Genomic DNA, 21,916 nt, shown 5'->3' on the forward strand with positions numbered 1-21,916 from the left:
ACCCTATAACATCCCAGGCTGCATCCTACATGAACTCGGGCAAGAATTTGCAGCACTGTTATGCACCATATTCAACCAAAGCCTGAATACCCGCTTCATCCCAACCAAGTGGAGGACATCCACGGTCATCTCTTTACACAAAGGTGGATCATCCATCATCATACACTAAATGTTACTATATCAATGGATATAAGGAAATTTCAGATTATTTATAGAATCCCAGAATATATGATGACATTAAAAGAATTTAAGAGGTTACCTTAAGGAACAAATTGATATTTTTTTATCTTTGAATTATGATTGCAGGTTAGTGAAGTCATATTATGGGATTTCTTAAAAATACATATTAAATATAGAATGGAAAGATGGTCTAGCAGTAAAATGAGAGTGGGATAAAGAGTTGTTAGAAATAGAAGATGACATACACAAAGATAAGTTTGAACAGCAATAAAATAGATAATACTATGTCATTGAAAAACTAATGACAAAGTATCGATTTTAACACATAAAGTGGAGATAGTTTTAAAAAAGTTAAAATTGCACAGTTATGCAGTGACTCCAAATATATCTTCACAGATTAGCTAATAGATGTAAGATAGTAAGCAAAAAGGCACAAATCAATAAAATCAGAAATCCTCACACTAATAAGCTTACTTCACACATAGAAGAAGAGCTTAATATTTTTAAAAAATCTCATGAGGATCTTAATAAAGATAAAACTAATCTTGGTGATTACAAAACTGACAAGTATTTAAAGAAAAATGTTACTAATAAACTTAATGATCAACAAATATGTCTGTTGAATAAATCTTTTACCCTAAAAGAAGTTAAAGAAGCTTTAAAAAGGTAAAAATCGCCAAGCTGCTGTGTTATAGAACAGTATAGTCTGCTTCCATTAAATATTACAGAATTACCAAGTGAAGTTTTCAGGGTAATTCAGAGTGACAGAGTAATTCCTCCATCATGGAAATTTTCTGTAATCTCACCTAATACTTAAACAAGGAAAGGATAAATTAGTTTCCTCATATAGACCAATTTCATTATTAAATGTAGATTATAAAATATTTACTTCCATCTTCACCACAAGCAAGGGATATAGTAGATTCATTAATAAAGATCAAACAGGATTTATAATCAGTAGAGTAATGTATTGAAAGAGTAGTAACAATCTTTAATTTAGCAAAAGGAATGGCAAAAAAACGGTCCTAATTAGCTTAGATATTGAGAGAGCTTTTGATTCTGTAGATTGGAACTGCTTATTTAAAACTTTAGAAGTGTTTGCATTTCTAGAACAATTTATTGGAATATTTAAAAACTTGTGTAGAGATTCCAAAGCATATATTAAAACTTGTCTCTTAAATTTCTCAAGGATTCACTTTAAACAAAAGTACAAAGCAAGGGTGTCCCTTCTCTTCTAATATTTGCATTAGTTATTGAACCCTTAGTTAATAGTATAAGAAGCAATGATGAAATTGATGGATTTTCAATTAAGGATTGTCAATCTACAATGCAGCTTTTTGCAAGTGATATATTCCTGACTGTAGGATATTTAAATTATTCATTTGAAGAAATAGATAAGGAAATTGGAAAGTTTCAAAAAATATCACTGCTGAAATGTAATAATAAAACCAAAGCTTTAGTGTTGGATCAATTACTAGATAGTAAGTTTAAAGATAAACAAAATTGAGAAAGACAAGAATTAAAATATTTAGGAATAAAAACTGTTTAAAGATGCGAGTAAGATTATTGGTCATAATTTTGAAAAAAAATAATTGAAGAAATGTCATGTATTAAAAAAATGGAATTAATTTATTTATTTTTTTTTACTTTTGGGGATTGGTTAGTGCTTATTATAGTGATTATTTTACACAAGATTATATAACTATGGGTATGTGTGCGTGTATATATTGCATTTAATAGCTTTAATACCTGAAAAATCTTTTAAAGAAAATGGAAAAAATGTTTACTTCATTCTTATGGTGCTTATTGAAATCAAATTAGACTCCCTGATGTAGAATCTTATTCCATTGCTGCAGATTTTGACTTGATCATACTTTGGTTAGACTCCTCTTATACTAGTCAATGGAAAACCATTCAGGAACAGATTATACTAAATTCTCATAAGTTTATTAAGTATTATAAATTAGAATTATGTAACAAGCATTTCATCTAGTTAATAAAACTTACCTTAGAAAAGGGAAATTATTTCAATCTTTACAGTCTGCATATATGAAATTAGTTCTAAGAACAGTTAAGAAATGTGTTTTTAGAACCCCATTAATGTTAAAATGGAATTTTTTGTCCTTTCCCATTATAAGCACACACTACATTTTTGGAAACTCAGTACAACGTTAAAATGAATTTACTGAAAAGGAATGGGTTAGTATTATAGTCCGATTGCTTTGAAAAAGAAAAAGCTAAGTCACCAGAATGTTTAATGAAAGATTATAATCAGTTAATATTGTCCATTAATAAAAAAAATAAATTAATTTGTAGGTAGTATGAGTTAAGAGGAAGAAAACACCATTCCCCCCGTTATGAGTGCTGTCACTGAAGGTAAATTAACGTACAAAGGAAGCTTGTCTGAGTTATACAAGTTATTTATAAATAATAATTTTGAAACAGAATTTTGGAACTTTTCAGGTAATAATTGATTGAGTGACTTAGTTGATGACAAGAATACAACTGTGTTACTTAAGTCAGATAATCAAACATATTCAAGTTTATAATGGAAAGTTTTTATTTATTTATTTTTTTATTATTTGTTGACTGAGAAAGTCCGACTAGGACAGAGCCTATTTTCAGTGGAAGCCAGGTGAGAAATGTTCCAGGCAAATGCTTTTGAAATGTGAGAAGAAACCAGAGGAGGAAACCCAAGCGGACGCAGGGAGGATATGCAGACTCCACACAGAAAGCACCCCAGCTGAGAATTGAACCAGAGAACCACTTGCTGGGAGGTGTCAATGTTAACTGCTGCACCACTGCATGCGGAAATATATACGTAGAATGTTGGTTACCCCTTTATAAAATTTCTAAATTTAGTAAAATGGCTTTTTCAATTTGCTAGAGATGCAGTAAAGATGTAAAAAGCTTATTGGGCAGATATATTTTATGGATTATGAAATATTAAATGTTTATTGGAAGAGATAATTATTTTTAAGGGGTTGTGGTGTGATAATTGTTCTTTAACTAGATCAACATTACTAATGAATGTTCTACTTCCTTTATCTGTAAAAGCCAAACAACAAAAACTATTTTGGAGTCTCACGGTAGAAGCTAGAGAAATTATTACAAAAAATTGGAAATCAAACTCCTTTCCTACGTTCAAAGAACTTTTAAATTTAGCAACTATGCTATGTAAAACTGAAAAAGAAGTGAATAGAATAAGATCTGTAAGTCATACTGAGACTTTTAGTTGTTGGAATAGCCTTGAAATGTTACTATTGAAATGCCAAGATTCTTAATTTGTTAATTGTATATGATTACTCTGATGATTCAGTGTTTTTCTAGCATTGTGTAACAGCTGTGGTATTGAATTTCTTCCTTTCTATGTATATATTGTGTATATATTAAATCAATAAAAAAATTCTTAAAAAAAGAACTTTTTTATTTTTCAGGTCCTGCAGGCGCGGTGAAAGAAGTGGTTCTTTGTTAACGTTTACAATCTTCAAAACTCAGTATGAAAAAAATGATATTACAAACCTGTATATTCTTAAGAGTCAGTATATATTGCTCCTTATATCTTATGCCAGAAGATCCCAGTGATGTATTTTGACTTCAAGCTGCACTTATGCTGGGCTCTTTTCTTTTGTGACAGTTTCACATGGTGTGTGTGTTTATTTTTAACCAAGTATTTATTTTTGGTTCTACTTACTATGAAGCCATAATGTCTGAGGATGGCCTAGTGCCAGATTATGGGTTATTATTTGGGGAGCAGAGTAGTTGGAATGTAAGGGACTCCTGTATATATACTTTATGGGGAATTATTGAAAAAAGGAAGAGGTGGAAACAATCCCAATGAATAAAGCTAAAATCTGACTTTTTAACAGACATCATGGTTAAATGCTGTGTTTTGCAGAGTTAGCGTAAGGCAAGGTTTTGTACTTGGGTTTGGAGTGCTAACAGGGGATTTATAAACAAGTTGGGGAATTTTGTTAAATGTTATGCTGTTGTTGAATGTCTTCACCCAACCCCAGTTGTACTCCATGTTTTAGCAGATATATCTGCATTTTCTTTTTTGTGCTGATTTACTGTCTGCTTTACATTAGTTCTGTGGAAGTAATTACTTGGTAATGAAGTTTGTCAGAAAGCCAAATTGTGGCTTTTTTTCATTTTTTTCACTGTGCCTTTGCTTTTTGTAATTTGACCACACACGTTACTGTTGTTAATGCATAGGAACACCGAGGAGACAGTGTGTTCCTTTATGCTCATGAGTTATATATACTTGTTTGCTTTGTCAGGAAGCCACTGTTTCATTTTATCCTTGTAAGGAGTAGTGCATTGTCAAAAAATATGCTTCTTTCCTCAACAGTCCCCCAGATTACCAGATAAATTGTCCCTGACTTTATTGATCCAGTCTCAGTCATGTGACAAAATGCATTGTTGTCATAACTCCGAGGGTATTCCAGGGCTCATATGGAAATGGCATGATAAATTCTTGGAGATATATTGTCATCAGATAGCTTTGTTTGGTGTAGTGTTGCCATGTCAGAGCACCTGTCCTATTCTCCCTTCATTTGCTGAACTAGTGTTTTAGCCTGTGTTACTATGCATTATACTAGATCACAACACTCACGGTATTTTCAGGAGTGTCATTGTATGACATTTGTTTAGATGTCCTGTGTTGTCTATAGATTGTATAAAGCAATGCCATAAGTTTTATTTGTATTGGAAACTTCAGTTAAAATATAGTTAACTTGCATTGTTTTTCTTTTATATTTCTTTATAACAGTTTTGTTTTAAACAAGTACTATTTTTCTTAAGGTTTTAGTTTGTACATGGCATCATGGTACATATGCAAGTGTTAGTACTTGGTTTGTACTGAAAAGATAATGAAATGTGAATATCTTGCAGTGGCTCACTACTACTTATCAGGTACCTTTTCTAGTATCATTATGGGCTGCAGATTATTCTCTTATCAGTAGAGTAAAATGACTAATGTTGCCATTTGTCTTCAATCAGATCTTGACATTTTCTGAACAGATTAGTTTTCTTTCATTATTTAGCTTTCCTGTGTGTGTTTTGTAGTTTATTCACTACCAAATGTGAATTACAGATTTAAGTTTTAACTTAGGTGAATTACAGATTTAAGTTTTAACTTAGCTGTTTCACAAATGCAAATGTTTTTAACAGGAGACATCAGAGTGATGGCAGCGATATATCTCAAACACGGCTACGTGCATCAGTGCGCGACTTACGGTCCCCACAGAGGATGGCCAAGTCAACAATTGAAGAAGAGCTGAAAAAGTTGATTGACCTGGATAGCCCCCTACCAGAGGTGGACAAAGATTTTAAGGTAGGCATGGATATAAGGAGAGAACCTGTCAGGATGTCATTAGAAGTGAGCTCAGGCATTTCATTTAGTTTTCCTTGTCATAAGTGGTACCGCAAGATTATTCATGTAAATAATCAAGTGTCTTTTCATTTTTTTTTTTTTTTTTTTTATGTTTGAGATTGCACAATGGTTTAGTAATAGAATCAGTAACTACAACATTGGGATACATTTACTTTCCTGCCTTCTCATCTGAAATGTGGTTGTTGGGTTTGCTTGCATATCTTTTTTGAGGCTGCATCTGCACTGAGCTATGGCTTGGAAGGTCATAAATGTGGATCCCCTAGAAAGTGGTTAACTAGCTGAGGGTCAGTCTTCAAGGCATATGATGCAAACATGTAGATATTCAGAGCCCCTCAAGGCATGTGGGGAAAAAATGTATGGAATATAAACATCAGTCCACAACTGTCCTCACTTGTCCTGTAACTGGACGAATGTTGTCATTATTTTATTTTTCAGTTAACTTCCCATTTCTGTTTATGTGTATATATTGCTCCAAATATTTAACCACTGTTGACACAGGAAACCAAATGTGTTAGGATGCATTTGGATGAATTTGAATTCTCTGAGACCCATCTTAGGAGAAGATAGTCTAAAACGTGGGTTTGGTAGCATTTAATATACCTTCTTTGTGGTGTGGGTTAGAGTTGCTTTGACTTATTCTTTAGTAGATGTATTACTGGTGCTGCATGTCTGCTTTGGCCACAGAAGAAAGGACAAATGGCATATGATCATTTTTCCCTGATATAATGGCCACTCAACACACTACCTTATATCCCCTACATCATGTATAGCTAACACTGCTACTCTTACATCCCTTATCTCTGCACCTGTGGTTAAAAGAACAGGTGTACTGTAGTATCTTTAGGGTTAATAAGAAAGGAGATTTCATACAGTGATACAAATATAGTCAGTAATGGCTGGAGACTACTTGAGGGCCAAAGTGACAGTGAGGCACACAGATGAGTAAGTAAGAAAAGTGAATTTCAGCTGTGTTTTTTTAAGCTTGTGGTTACCATTGCTGCAAAAGTGTTACTAGAAGTGGATTTGCTGTGTGAAATTATCAGTCAGTTTGAGGGTCTCTAGTGATGTCCTTCAAGGATGCATCTGCAGTCCTTACAAATGGGTAGTCCTGTCGTCAGGCAGCCCTTCGGTCGGCCGGATTCCAAAGTCTGGGTCTGGCTTCGGCTGGTGTTGCGCTTCACCCGACGTCATAGCTGCAGTTCTTTAGGTATAAAGGCATCAGCCGACGCCATTTTCCTCCGTCTTTCTTGCCGCGTGGCGCCCGAAGCAGAAGCTGTTCGCAAGTGCCGGTCGGTCAGAACCAGAGATTACTACTACCGAATACTACTTCGAAGACTTCTAAAAAGCTAAGTACCCCGTTGGGGACTCTTTCTTGCCTCAGCCGATGTCAGAAAAAGTGAATAACTGTGTAACTTGTGGGAAACAAATACCTCATAAAGATTTCCACTCTTACTGCTTACCTTGTTTAGGCCCAGACCACGACGTAGCAGCTTGTCTAGCCTGTGCTTCTTTTAACCGACGGACGCTTAGACGCCGGTCGGAGTTTGCAGAACAGTTTTTCGGCTCGCTTATATCATGCCGTCGGATCCTCCGACTTCACAAATAACCAAAAAACGCAGGGAAAAGGACCGACACTCGCGGTCCGCGGTTTCGGCCGAAACCGCGGTTAAGCCAACCACGAGTGTCTCTGTTTCGGCTGAAACTGAGCAAGCGGTTCTTTCCCCAGCCGAAAACATGCCTTCTACCGAGGCCTCTTCTAACCTGGTGGAATCGGCTTCTGAAATCCAACCTGCAGTTGCGGTTTCTCAGGAATTATCAGACACTATTCCCTTGGATATTTCAACCCCTGCACGTGGAGCTGCTAGGCCTCCTGCAGCCATGTCTATTAAGGCCTTTGCCAGGGCTAAAGCAGCTAAAGCTTCAAAAACGGTGCCTGTCAAGCCCCCCTCTCACAGGCCCAGCACCAGTTCCCATATGCTTTCTTTGGCTGAGGATCTCATTTCTTTAATTCGTGGATCCCAGCCTCACTCTCATCCACCTCCAGAGAAGAGGCCTAGAGCAGAGCCCCCAGAGCCAGTATCCACAGATGATTCCTCTGATGACTCAGAACATACAGACCCTCCTGAGGCTCCTTATTCTCCTTACGAAGACTCTGATGCTGAAGAGTCCATTCCTTCAGCCTCTCCACCTGAGGAATTTTCCTTTGGGGAAACCTTGCATGCTATGAGGGAACAATTTCAGTGGCAGGGCCAAGATTTCTCAGACTCCAGAAAAAGGCTTAGAACCTTTCTACATTTGCCACAGCATAGGCCTTTAGCTATACCTCCAGTTCTTTCTGTTGTAGATGATGCATTTAATGATGCTTGCACTGCTCCTGATTCATTACCTCCGGCCCCTGCTAAGCTCGATAGGTTCTACAGGGTCCCGGACACTCATTACCATTTATACAAGGCTCCTTTTGCAGATCCAGAGACTATCTCCCAGGGCCCTAAAGCTGTAGCAACTACATCTACTAAAAAAACCCTCCCCTCTGAAAGGGAATCCAGGTCCTTAGAGCGATGGGGTAAAAAAGTTTACACCTCTGCTACTTTGTCAGCTAGGGCTTTGAACTGCCAATTTCATATGATTCAATATCAAGAGTTTATGCTAGAACAGTTAACTAAAAAGCTGTCCTCTGAAGAATCTTTAGATAAGAAATATGCTCAGGAAATGGTACATAACATACAGCAGGTTAGTAACCATTCTTTAAAATGTGGCTATGATGCACTGGAGGCTTCCTTTAGATCAGCCATGACTGGCACAGTTATCAGGAGACATGCATGGTTGAAAGAGCAGGCATTACCAGACCATGTCAAATCAAAGCTTTTAGATGCTCCCATGGACAAAGTCAATTTATTTGGTTCCCCTGCACAGCAGGTACTAAAAAGATGGAAGAGAAGGCAAAATCTGTACAAACAGTGAAAGATTTTTTACAGGTTCAACCTCCAAGGTTTAGCAGGAACTGGCCGTCCAAGAATTGGTCCTTTCCGGACTCCTCTAAGACACAGAGAGGCAGGAATAGGCGTTCAGGAGGCAGAAACCAATCCAGGGGTGCCTACAGGGGACGCCAGTGGCAAGGTAACAACCAGCGAGGCACAGATGCAGCCACCACCACTACAACAACACAATCACAGTGACTTGGCTGTGGCACCGCCTACCAGGGAACAACTGGAAGCACCCTTAGGCGGAAGGCTAACATTATTTTCAAAGAACTGGCATTGCATCACAAGGGAAAAATGGATTTTGCAAACTATAGACCAAGGTTACAGGTTCCATTTCCATACTCTACCAGGAAAGAGAGGAATGCCAAACCTACCACCTACTCAAAGGGCAGAAGCTCTAAAGCAAATATCTCAATTATTAAGAATGAGAGCTGTGGAAAAGGTACCATCTATGGAACAAGGAAAGGGATTTTACTCCAGACTCTTCCTGGTACCAAGAAAAGAGAGCAAATGGAGGCCTATTCTCGACCTGTCCGCTTTAAACACATTCCTCATTGTTCCAAAATTCAAAATGCTGACCCTACAGCAGCTCCTTCCCATGCTGGGCAAGGAGTCTTGGCTGGTAACTCTAGATCTCAAGGAGGCATACCTGCACGTCCCCATACGACCAAATTGCAGAAGATACCTCAGATTTCTTGCAGGATCAGAGCATTATCAATTCTCAGCATTGCCCTTTGGTTTATCTACTGCGCCCAGAGTGTTCACGAAATGCCTGGCATCAGTAATTGCTCATTGCAGACTTCAGGGAATCCAAATTTACCCCAACCTGGACGACTGCCTGATACAAGCGGACAACAAAAGCAAGCTAACAGAAGACTTACAAAGAGTCATTTACCTGCTGCAAGCCCTGGGATATACAGTCAATATAAAAAAGTCAAGGCTGATTCCATCCCAAAGAATAACCTTTCTGGGTGCAGAGCTGGACACATCAAAACAAATGGCATTCCTAACTGCAGAAAAGAAAGAGCAACTACCTCTCTACTTCTTGGCATTAACAAAGCAGAACCATCTAACTGCAAGGAAAGTACTGCAAGCCCTAGGCTTCATGGCATCCTGCATAATTCTGGTCCCTCATGCCAGGCTGCATATGAGAAAGCTACAGTGGTACCTAAAGAATTTGTGGTCTCAACACAAGCACAGCCTAGAAACCAAAATTCCAATAATCCCATGCCTGAAGCAAGAGTTCCTATGGTGGGCTCAGGCCTGTCAATCAAACACAGGATTGCCCTTCTGCAACAGTCAACCAAGCCAAACCATCACGACAGATGCATCAGACCTCGGTTGGGGGGCACACATGCTGGACAAGTGCATACAAGGCTTATGGACTCAAGACCAGCTGCGCCTGCACATAAATCTAAAGGAAATGCTGGCAGTGCAATTGGCAATCCAGTCATTCAGACCATTTCTCCAAGAAGGTCAGTTGATGATAAGGACAGACAACACCACAGTTATGTGGTACATCAACAAACAGGGAGGCACACATTCATACCCTCTATGCCAGCTGGCACTGGACCTATGGGATGTGGCTCTGAGCTACAACATTCAGTTACAAGCAATTTTTGTACCGGGAAAAGAAAACATTCTAGCAGACATACTAAGCAGAACTACCACGGATGCCCACGAATGGATGCTGCATCCGGACATCTTCAAAGCCATCACAAGAGAATGGGGATTACCACAAATAGACTTATTTGCATCCCCACTCAATCACCAGCTAAAGAGATTCTGCACAAGGACGTACCACCCACTTGCTTGGAAGGTGGACTCCCTATCTTTCAGTTGGAAGAACCTGACAGCATTCGCATTCCCACCACTTCCTTTGATGCACAAGGTGCTTTTGAAGATCAAAGAGGAACGTCCAAGGATCATTCTGATAGCTCCAGACTGGCCAAGGCAACATTGGTACCCATTGCTGAGGAGCATGTCTCAGGAACAAATATGGGCACTACCTCTGATCCCATTGCTGTTAACACAGAACAACTACAACATCCTGCATCCAAACCTGAAAACTCTGCAGCTAACTGCCTGGAACATTACATAAGAACAATTAACCCAAATTTATCCCAAAGGGTTAAAGACATAATCCTTGAGGCTCGTAGACCTTCAACAAGAAAGAATTATGCAGCAAAATGGAAAAGATATCTCATTTGGAGTACTGCAAAGGGAGAAGATGTGGCACTGGTAAACATAGCCAACATCCTAGAGTACTTGGCAGAGCTCTTCCATACAGGCCTGTCCTATTCTTCCATCAAGATACATGCATCAGCCATTTCAGCAGAATACAGCTTGGATCCTCCTGTCTTCTCACATCCTCTGCTCAGGCAGTTTTTGAGAGGAATTAAAAATGTAAAACCTCCCAGGAAACCACCATTGCCAGCATGGGACTTGAACTTTGTGCTAGAAAAATTGACACTTCCCCCTTTCGAACCAGCAGCAACAGCAGAATTACAATACTTATCCTGGAAGACTGCTTTCCTTCTGGCAATCACCTCAGCAAGAAGGGTCTCTGAACTACAGGCATTAATGGCAGTGCAACCCTTCCTGATCTTCCATCAAGATAGAGTGTCCATGAGAACAAATCCTACATTTATGCCTAAGGTGGTATCCAGAGTGTCTTTAAATCAGGCTATCCACCTACCTACATTCTTCCCCAACCCTCAGAACAGGGGAGAAAAACTGTTGCATACTTTGGATGTACATAGACAATTACGCTACTACCTGGACAGGACCAAGTCCAATAGAAAAACTGACCAGCTTTTGGTAGCATATGCAACAGGAAAGGAAGGAAAACCAATTTCAAAACAGACAATCTCCAAATGGATAGGAAATTGCATTAGATTTTGTTACTCCTACCATGGAAAGAAAACTCCAGAGAACATCAGGCCTCACTCCACAAAGGCTACAGCCACTACCACAGCTTTCTTACGAGGAGTGGCTACCAAGGACATTATAGAGGCTGCTACTTGGACCTCCGTGCATACATTTGCCAAGCATTACAATTTACCTTTATACTCTAGATCCCGAGCAGATTTTGCCACTGCTGTTTTGCAAGGGATCCTAACTACACCATAATCTTTCATTTTTTCCTCCTCCCCTAGTTTAGCTATGGTATTCTACCCATTTGTAAGGACTGCAGATGCATCCTTGAAGGACATAGTACAGTTTAGTACCTACCATAAATGTAGATGTCCGATAGGAATGCATCTGCAGTCAGGATTACCCACCCACCTTCCCCTCTGTGGTACTCCTAGGGTATTTGCCATCCTTCAGCTAGCTTGGGGGGGATCTATTATGGTGTATTTGTTTGTATATATGTACATACATGCTTATTTTATGTGTTTGCTCTCTACTATTTGGAAACATTGGCATTTATCCAAATTTAGCCATCCAAGAGGGCACCTGGCATCTGGGGCAAGAAACACTGAGGAAAATGGCGTCGGCTGATGCCTTTATACCCGAAGAACTGCAGCTATGACGTCGGGTGAAGCGCGACACCAGCCGAAGCCAGACCCAGACTTTGGAATCCGGCCGACCGAAGGGCTGCCTGACGACAGGACTACCCATTTGTAAGGACTGCAGATGCATTCCTATCGGACATCTACATTTATGGTAGGTACAAAACTGTACTTTTTGTGTAGATTTCTTGAGGTGTCAGGATATCAGAAGAAGGAGGTTTCTTAGAGCATCGTCAGAAGGGTTGTGTAGCAGGTATGAACAGACTGGCACCCAGTGAGTTTCTTTTCACATTTTAGTTTGAACATTTTTTTTTATTTACCACTCAATACCCCACTCAGGCATTATAGATGAGCTTACTAATTTAGATATAAATCCTTTTAGCACCTGCTGGAGACCAACTGGCTCAGTGATAGGACCCAGCAGGTCAAAATAGGTGAGGCTACCTTCACCAAGAGTCCAGTCACTAGTGGAGTTCCCACAGATCAGTACTGGGTCCGCTTCTTTTTGGTGTCTGTTTCTCTGAAAAGGAAGCAAATGTGGAAGGTTTATGGCTTACTAAGTCTACAGATGATTGCAAGATGGGAGTTATTATCAACTCCTGTGCAGACACTAGCTTTCTTCAAGAAGGCCTAGCTCTGACTAACAAATTGCACTAAACCTATGGTCTTAAACTCAGTACTAAAAAATGCATAACTGTACCCTTTAGGAAGTCAACCATCCTGGCTAATTACCATATTTATAAGAAGCCCCTAACAGTTGACCCAGTGGTCAGGGATCTGGGTGTATCCATGTGGATAGTATCCTTACCTTCGACCACCACAAGGCCGCAGTGATGAGGAAATGCTTTTATGTTGCACAAATTAAAAGTAAGGGCATGGCATCTAGATCCAAAGAGTTTGTTATCCCACTGTACTTTACCCTTATCAGTAGAGTATAATGCTCCCTTCAGTATGTATCTGATCAGGCATATGCAGCAACTACCACAACCACAGCAACCTTAGAGGTTCCGTACAAAAAGAATCCAAGGTGTAACAAACCTGACGTATGCAGAGCCCTTTCCCTCTACTCAGTCTCCTATAGATTGCTGAGGGATGATATATGCCTGGCTTACAAAGCATCTGCAAATCCCACACATGAATCTCCTGCATATTCGTAAGTCAAACAGTAGCAGAAATACAAGGTCTAGGGACTTGAATTTTGTCTGTGACTTAAATAGAACATGCTGGAGACAAAAATGTGTCACAGAGACTGCCCTTCCTATGGAACAGGCTTCCCATCCATGTGAAGCTGAGTTCATGTATTACCCAGTTTAAGCACAATCTAGACCAGTAGATAGGGAATAGGAAATTTACACCTGGCCTTGTACCTATGTCCCTTTTGGAGAGTGGTAGCTTATAAATGCCTGACCCTTAATGTCCTGTTTGGATACAGGACATCATTACACTTTCGGGAAAACCTGGCTAGGCTTAGAAAGGCTGCCTAGGTTGTTAGCCTAGTAACAATCTATGAATCTATTTGAATAATTTTATTTGCATAAATTAGAACACCAAAAATAAAAACACATGCACTCTGCATGGTGCACTCAGTTTTAAGTTCAAAATAGCAAATGAACAGTAACTCATTATACAGTGTTATTAAGCATTGTATCGAGTAGAGAAAACTATAAAATAATTAAGACCAGAAGTGTCACTGTTAGAAGAATGTAGAAGAGGGAAGAGATCAAGAAAAATACTTAGAAATGATAAAAGCAAGTGCAGTATTAGAACAGATCAGGCTCTATCATGCACTATCGCAAATAAACTAAAAATCTCAGTACAGGCGGAGAACTTAGAAGATATGCAAATAAATATAAAGGAAAAGTACAAAATGAGCAATTTATTGATGACCCAAAAAAGTTTTATAGAGAATTGGGAAGCAAGGTAAAAGGAATTGAAAGACCACCAAAAAAAGAAGAAATAGATACATTTTGGAGAAGTATCTATGAAGATCCTGTGGAACATAACAAAGATGCTAAATGAATAGAAGACGTAAAAGAAAGAATAAGAAGTTTAAAGGTACAGGATATGAAATGGGATGAAGTAACAGCCAGGGAGATTGAAACAAAGTTAAGAAAAGCCTCAAATTGGAAAACCCCAGGCACAGATGTAGTGGTTGTCTTTGGCCTGGGAGGCCAAATTTACCTAAAATTTGGCTTTGGTATAATTTATTTGTACTCTTGTTTAGTTTGATTAGAATGTTTTTATCCTGCTGGGTGCTACCCCTCCTAATTTTTGCCATGATTTTCTTCCTTCTGTTAATACAGCCTGTTTATGTTGCAATTCCACCAGGGTGGCTTGTTTTTGGGTTACTTATATACATCCTCCTGGTGGGTATATCTGCCACTATGCAGCTATTAACATTTTTATTTATTTTATATTTGTTGACCCAGATAGTCCAACTGGATACATATCCATTTCAGTGGAGGTCCGGGGAGAAAAACTCCAAAGGTAGTTACAAAAGGAAACATACATAATACAAATTAAGCACAGTTTTCAGACTCTGTAGAGACAAGTAAATTATACAATCTCACAAACTTATGAAACTTATGAAGTAGTCTAAGAAATTGCAACACAAATAAATTGCAGGTGAAATAGTATTGGTACACAAATATAACTAAAGATTTAGTCAGGCTTGGAGCAAGGACATAACCAATGAGAACTGAAATACTGCTTGAGACTTTTCTTGAATTGAGTTAGAGTTGTCTGTAGAGTAATGTCAGCAGGCAGTGAGTTCCAAGTGTCACTGGCTGAGTCGTTGGATTTGACAGTCTGAACTACCAGTCTATTAGATGAGTGAAGTGGTCTGGGGTTGCAGTAGGGGTAGATAATGTTAGTGCAGGTGTTTTTTCAGGTTGGTAAAGTACTTTATGAGCCACTATAAGTTGGTTGTACTGAATTAACCTGGGCAGTTCTAGCCAACCAAGATCATTTAGGTTTATACAGTGATGTGTTCTGTAGGGCAAACCAATGGCAAATCTAGCTATGTGATTATAACAGCTAGATAGTTTAAGATTAGTTTTGTTTAAGTTGGTAAGTAGAGGGGAGCCATAGAAAAGGGTAGAGAGTAGGTGACTGTGGGCAATGGTAATTCTGGCATGTGTGGTTAGGAATGGTTTTATCCAATGTAGTGAGACAAGTTTTTTATTAATGGTCTTGATAGTTTTACTGACGTATATCAAATTTAAGATTATCTACGATAACACCTAGGAGCTTTGTACAGACATCTGGAGAGATTATGGTCCCCATTGTTAGACTTAATGGAGAAGGATAACACTGAGGACCTTCTAGAGGGGGAGAAAAGTAGCAGCTTAGTTTTGTTGGGGTTTAAAATCAGATGATGATCAGAAAGCAATTTTCAACTCTGTTAAAAATATCCTGAGTTAGTGTCTGCAGATCTAGCTGGGAGTTGGCAGAGCATATCAAGGTGGAGTCATCTGCATATTGAATGCAGTTTGCTTTTGGGATGACCATATGTTCGTCATTAATGAATATGGAAAACAGAAAGAGGTCCCAGAATAGATCCCTAGGGGACTCCTAAGGTGTTGGGTAGGATTTTGGATAGTTTATTCTGCCATAGGACGGCTTGTTGTCTGTCACTCAGATAAGATTGGAACAGGTGGAGAGAGTGCATGTCTAAAGCATTTGTTTTCAGGGTGTAGATGAGTAGTTGGTGATTAACCATAATGAAAGGCTTTGAGAGGTCCAAAAAAAAGGGCCGAGGATAATTTGTTTTTGTTCCTGTTATAGTTTATAGCATTGGAGAAGGTGAGAAGGGCTGAGATGGTGCTATGATGTGGGCTAAAACCATGCTGAGAGTTAGCCAGTAGGTTGTTCTGGATTAGATAGTTAAATAGCTGTTTATAGATGCACTTTTCCATAATTTTAGCTAGTGGTGACAAGATAGCTATGGGTCTAAAGTTAGATAGTTCAGTAGAGCTACCACCTTTATGAAGGGGTATGACATGAGATATTTTCCAGATGGACGGGACTGTGGCTTCTGATTTGGTATGATTGATTAGAATGGAGATGGGATATGCTGTAGCATCTGCAGCTTTTGCAGATATTCAGCAGGGAGAAGCTCAGCAGATAGGGTAGTAGGTTTTAGTTTTTTTGAATAGGGTGCTAATAAAAGATGTAGTGATTGGTTGGAAGCTAAAGGAGTGCTGGGTAGTGAAAATGGCATCCTGTATGTTAGAGGAACTCGGAGGATGCTGGCCAGCTAGGGCCTGGATAGTCTCAATGAAGAAACTATTGAAGGTGTTAGTGACATCCTCTGGTAGTTAATCAGTAGAAGGTGAGAGGGAGTTGATGTGGTGGTTTGTCCTGGATGCAGTAGTTTGTTTATACCTGGCCAAAACTTTTGTGGGTTATTTTGACTTCTCAGCTGGAGATGGCAGTAGAAGTTTTTTTTATCCAATAAAATGGATCTTTTTGTCACATTCCTTAACTGCCGGTATTTAAATTTGATCTAGAGGGGCTTTAGTGGTACGCCATATGGCCTGTGCCTTTTTTCTGAGTATGATTTTTGATTTGGTATCTTTAGAGAGCCATGGTGCAATTTTTGTTTTGGTCCTAATGGAGCAAACAGGAGCGTGAGAATTAAGGATGGTAAGGAATTTATTGTTAAAGTAAGCAACAGCTTCATCCAGGGGTAGGTATTTTAGGGCAGGCCAATTGCATGATTTGAGCTCATCTTGAAACTTGGTAGGATTAAAGCTCGTATTATTTCTAACTACTCTATAGGTGGGCTGGTGGGGATGATTGGTTTTGTGTTTAACTATAAAGGTAAGAAAGTGATCACTGAGGTCATCAGGGAGAATCCCTGATATATATATTTGGGGATGGCTATTGGTTAGTATCCAGTCTAGTGTACTTTCTTTGTGGTTAGAGTTGCTTATTCTGGTGGCGATAGGTATGACCTGTGTAAACCCATGTAGGTTTACATGAGTAGTAGGAGATTCTGAGGAGCGGGAGTTCCAGTCTGTGCTAAAATCTCGAAGTACTATGGTTTCTTGGGGATACGTATTATCTAACCAATGGAGGATGTCTTCCAGTCTATGTTAAAATCTCAAAGTACTATGTTTTTTTGGGGATAAGTATTAGCTAACCAGTGGAGGATGTCTTCCAGTCCATTTGTCGAACCGTTCTGACTCAGATCACATTATGGTGGGGATCACTATTGATGACTATTGATTAGTATCCATATAGGTTTACATGGGTAGTAGGAGATTCTGAGGAGCAGGAGTTCCAGTCTATGTTAAAGTCTCCAAGTACTATGGTTTCTTAGGGATAGGTATTAGCTAACCAGCGGAGGATGTCTTCCAGTCTATGTTTGTATAGGGTTTCTGCAAACAGTTCTACATAGGCAATGTGTTTTTAGGGTTTATGGGGGGTTGAAATTTTGCCAGGTTTTCACTTAATAGTAGGAAGTTGTCCTTACAGTAGTTCCTGAACCTTCCAGGGTTAGCTGGGGTTCGAGGTTTTATTTTTACTTCAAAGGAGACCATTTGTGGTCTGTCTAATCTTACCAGAGAAGACGTTACACTAGGGAGCTCATTCCCATATTAGTGAGGACCACATCCAGTAGTTTGCATCCCTGGTTGGTATATTGACAGTCTGGTCCAGAAAGTTTTGTGTTTACAAAGTCTAGTAATCTCTGTGATGTATGTTTGGAGTTGTATATGATTCCTAGTTAATAGTGGGGTAATTAAAGGTGCCCATGAATATGTTACTGGATTGGATTGTGAACGTTTCCAAATAAGTTGTAATACATGGTATGGGTTTCATGGGTCATAGAGGGGGGATCTATAGCTTACAAGGAAGTTGTATGGAATTTTGCCTATGATGATTTGAATGTGGAGAAGCTCGAGTGCATTGTCCTGTTTGACCAGCTTTAAGTTATATTTATTTTTTGATGTAAATTGAGACACCTCCACCTTTAGTCCCCATCTGTGTAGTAGCTGGTTTAAATGTGTGGAAGGCACTACAACCCTGCACTGCCACACTCTGTTAAACAAGGGCCTATATTATATTGTCAAAGGATAACATTGTTGAATGGCATTTCATCCAAAGTGCCGTTCATCTAACCTCTCTCATTTGGGGGGCTGTGCCCCCCCACACACTAATTATATAGATAGATAGAGAGATAGATAAATAGATACCAACTCCAAGATCGTACTACAGTGGGGAAAGGCCAGATTTTTTGATCCCCACCATAATGTGATCTGAGTCATAATGGTTCAACAAATGGCTTGTTCAATAAAATGCCATTCAATGATGTTATCCTTCGATTAAATAATAAGGACCCATTAAACAAAAAATAGCAGTTTCAGAGCACCTTATTCTTCCTCCCTTTTTAGTATTTCTGGGGTTAAATTAATTTTGTTTAACTGTGATAGCTTGACTGAACCCATTTCCAGCAGAGGACCAAAGAGAAAAGCTGCAAATATTTGTAAGTAAAATTACAAATAGACATTGTTACAAGACAAATATTCAAATTTAGTAAGCTTGAATACAGACATTAATTTGCAAGAGATATATAAGCAACTTACTGAGACAAAATTAAGTGTAATATTACATAATGAAAGTTATATGCCAGGATTGCTGATTACAGATAAATAAAGACATTATAAATCAATATTTTTTGTATAAATGTATGTGTATCTAAAAAAAGCAGTAGGAATAGAAACCAGTGTACAAGTGATTTAGTAAAGAAGAGGAGAAATGTAGGTACAGAAATGATGATATATGTAGAGAGGCGGGTACATTTTTTGGAGGGGTTAGCTGAGAAAGAATAAAGGGACAAGGGGATATATTATATTAGGTATATGGAGGAATGAAGAACACTTATATAGAGGTGAGAGGTATTGGTTTGTGACAGATTACTTATGACTAGGTTGAGTGGAAGAGTTTGAAATTTATTTGCTTTTACAATGGATGAGTACATGTGTGAGAGCAGACTAAATCAACACGTTTATGGAAATTTCTTTTTCTGCAGTTCATTAATGTTGACTTACAGTCAAACCAACTTGCTGCTTGATGGCAGTAGTGGGATTAGATGACTTCAGGGTTGTTTCAGAACATTTTAAATTTCTTTGTTCTGCTGTTCAACATTAGGTAATTAGTAATAAGTTAGCCAATGAAACCAAAAAGTGCAGCATAATAACATTCTGCAGTCAAGCCATTTCACCTCATACATTATAAGTGATGCTCCTCTTAGCCAGCTGTGTTGTGACGCTAGCTAGCTGTACACTTTACGTGAACAAATCTGTCTGACTTGATCAACATATTTCCATTCATAGTCAGAAAGCCCTTCTGTCTTACCAAGTTAATTTCCAAGGAAATATCTTCAAAAGCCACAAAAATCTTCCTCCCCTGTACTCTTCCCTTATGAATCCCATTGTCGAATACAGCACCCCCTTTTATTATGTACCTATCTAAGTATATTGCACAATTGGAAAGGCCCCAGTGAGTTTTAAACAAGAAAGTAAAGGCCTTCAATCCCTCAGCTATCCAAGTAGAATAGCAAAGCTCTCCTTATATTCAGTAGCCTACCGGATGCTCTGAGGTGACCTGTATCTCCATTTTCAAGCCATGAAAGACCCAGTCCTACTTGACTTCCTGTTTCTTCACAAAAGCAGTGGCTCTGCTAACACATGTACCCAAGACCTAAATTTATACCAAGAAATAAACAAGACTTGCTGGAAGGTTTGGTTCATAACTTCTCATTTTCCCAGCCTGTGGGATAAGTTACCTCTACAACTCAAGGCTAGTATTGATGATTCGATGAGTAACACAGATTTGCACCAGGGTGCTTGATTTAGGAGGTGGGCACTATTAAGTTCTCATAAATGGTAGCAAAACCTTTGTGTGACTACTTAAAGGTGTACATGGCTAGCCTCTTAGGGTCCCAGTGATCATATGCCTGATATTATTCCTATGTTCCTACTAGGCATATTACAAGTCAGTCAGGTGGACTAATTCCTGAATTGCACCTTTGTTTTAGGAAGGGCTATCCAGATTCCCAGTGAGTGCTACCTGAGACATAAGCACACTGTCTTTTAACAAACTAAAGTATGTGCTGGTTAGCATGGTGTTGTCTTGGTGTGATGTCGCCAGACAGCTGTCTGTTCCAACACTGTTACTATATATGTAAGTATGCACTTATTTATTCACTGAGGTTTGAAAAGCTGTTACTTTGATTGCTTTGTATTTTTGGCTGCAGCTTTTCCGCCTGTGTATTTCTATTACTCAATTACTTCCATTATATTTTATGTCTTCATGCACCTTATTTTAATGGTCTGTCTGTTACAAGGCTGTAGATGCTCATCGTGTTTCACTGTTGCAGTCATTACAGTTGGGTTATCCTGCTGGCAGGCTACCCGCAGTCGGCCCGAGTTCCAAAGTCTAGGTCTGGCGTCGGCTGCTGTCGCCTCCTCCCTGATGTCAGTGTGCCAGGGGTATAAAAGATGCAGCCAACGCCATTTTCTCCAGTCTTTCTTGCCGCGCAGTGCCCAAAGCAAAAGCAGTTCGCAAGTGCCGGTCGGCCGACTCCTGAAATTTTCAAATTCGAATTTCAGATCCAAAGTCTTCATTAAAGCTAAGTACCCCGTTGGGTAAACTTTTTTCTTGCTCCAGACCGATGTCAGAAAAAGTTAATAATTGTATTTCTTGTGGGAAGCAAATACCTCATAAGGATTTTCATTCTTACTGTATTCCTTGCCTAGGCCCTGACCACGATGTTGCTAGTTGTCGGTTTTGTGCTAGGTTTAACCAACGCACTATTAAGCGTCAGTACGATTTTGCATTTCATTACTTTGGCAGAAGATTCAATTATATAATGCTGTCAGAACAGCCGATGACCGGAGTTTATAAAAAGTGCAAAGAAAAAGAAAAGCATCTGAGGTCCAAAACCGACGACGAGGCTTCTGTTAGGCCTGTTGCCGGTTCTCAGTGAGGCGCTTTCGCAGCCCCTGACGCCCACTACCTCAGAGCCACAGGCCGCTTCCGACTCCCACGTGGAGCCGACTAGGCCGCTGGAAAGTCAGGATATTGGACACTCGGAAATTATTCCCTCAGATGGGTCCAGAGCTGCTGAGCAGGCTTCTGAGGGTGTTTTCAAGCCTACACAGTTATATGTAAAACCATCTTCAGCTTCAAAGGCAAAGACTAAAGCAGTTCTAAAGATAAAGAAATAAGTACAGCATTCTCCTGGACATGCCTCCATGCCTAAAAAACAGATGCTTAAAATGGCCTAAGACCTAATTACTTTGATCAGGGGTTCCCATCCCCCTCCAATTAAGAGGCCTAGGCAAGAGATAAAATATAAATCTTCAGATCAGGTTTCCATTTCCTCTGATTCTTCTTCTGAACAGGGATACTCTCTTCCTCCCTATGAGGATTCTGATGCTGAAGAATCTATCCCTTCAGCCTCTCCTCCAGAGGATTATTCTTTTGGGGAGACCCTGCATACTATGAGGGAGCATTTCCACTGGGAGAGCCAAGATTACTCAGAATCCAAGAAAAGGCTCAGAGACTTCCTTTTATTACCTCAGCACAGGCCCCTTGCTATTCCTCCTGTTTTAGACATTGTAGATGATGTATTTTCAGAGTCCGGTCTGTCTCCTAACTCTTTACCTCCAGCTCCTGTTAAGCCAGACAGATACTACAGGGTTCCTGATTCACATAAATTTCTTTACAAAAACGCTGCTGCTGACCCAGAAACTATTTCTCAGGGTCCCAAGGGGGTCAAGGCTTCCACTGCAAAAAACCCTATCCCCTCTGATAAGGATTCAAGGGCCCTGGAC

At 39.4% G+C, this 21,916-nt stretch overlaps 1 protein-coding gene across 1 annotated transcript in view; it reads left to right on the forward strand.

Moving 5' to 3' along the window:
- SIPA1L1 (signal induced proliferation associated 1 like 1) overlaps positions 1–21,916 on the forward strand; it is a 2,148,853-nt gene that overhangs the window by 1,663,251 nt on the left and 463,686 nt on the right. The window contains exon 16 of the mRNA XM_044073855.1: positions 5,353–5,515. Within this exon, the coding sequence (XP_043929790.1) occupies positions 5,353–5,515 (163 nt within the window). The remainder of the gene's footprint in view (positions 1–5,352; positions 5,516–21,916) is intronic.

This window comes from Protopterus annectens, chromosome 6.part0 (assembly GCF_019279795.1).
Source record: "Protopterus annectens isolate FY-2018-M chromosome 6.part0, PAN1.0, whole genome shotgun sequence".
NCBI lineage: Eukaryota > Metazoa > Chordata > Ceratodontiformes > Protopteridae > Protopterus > Protopterus annectens.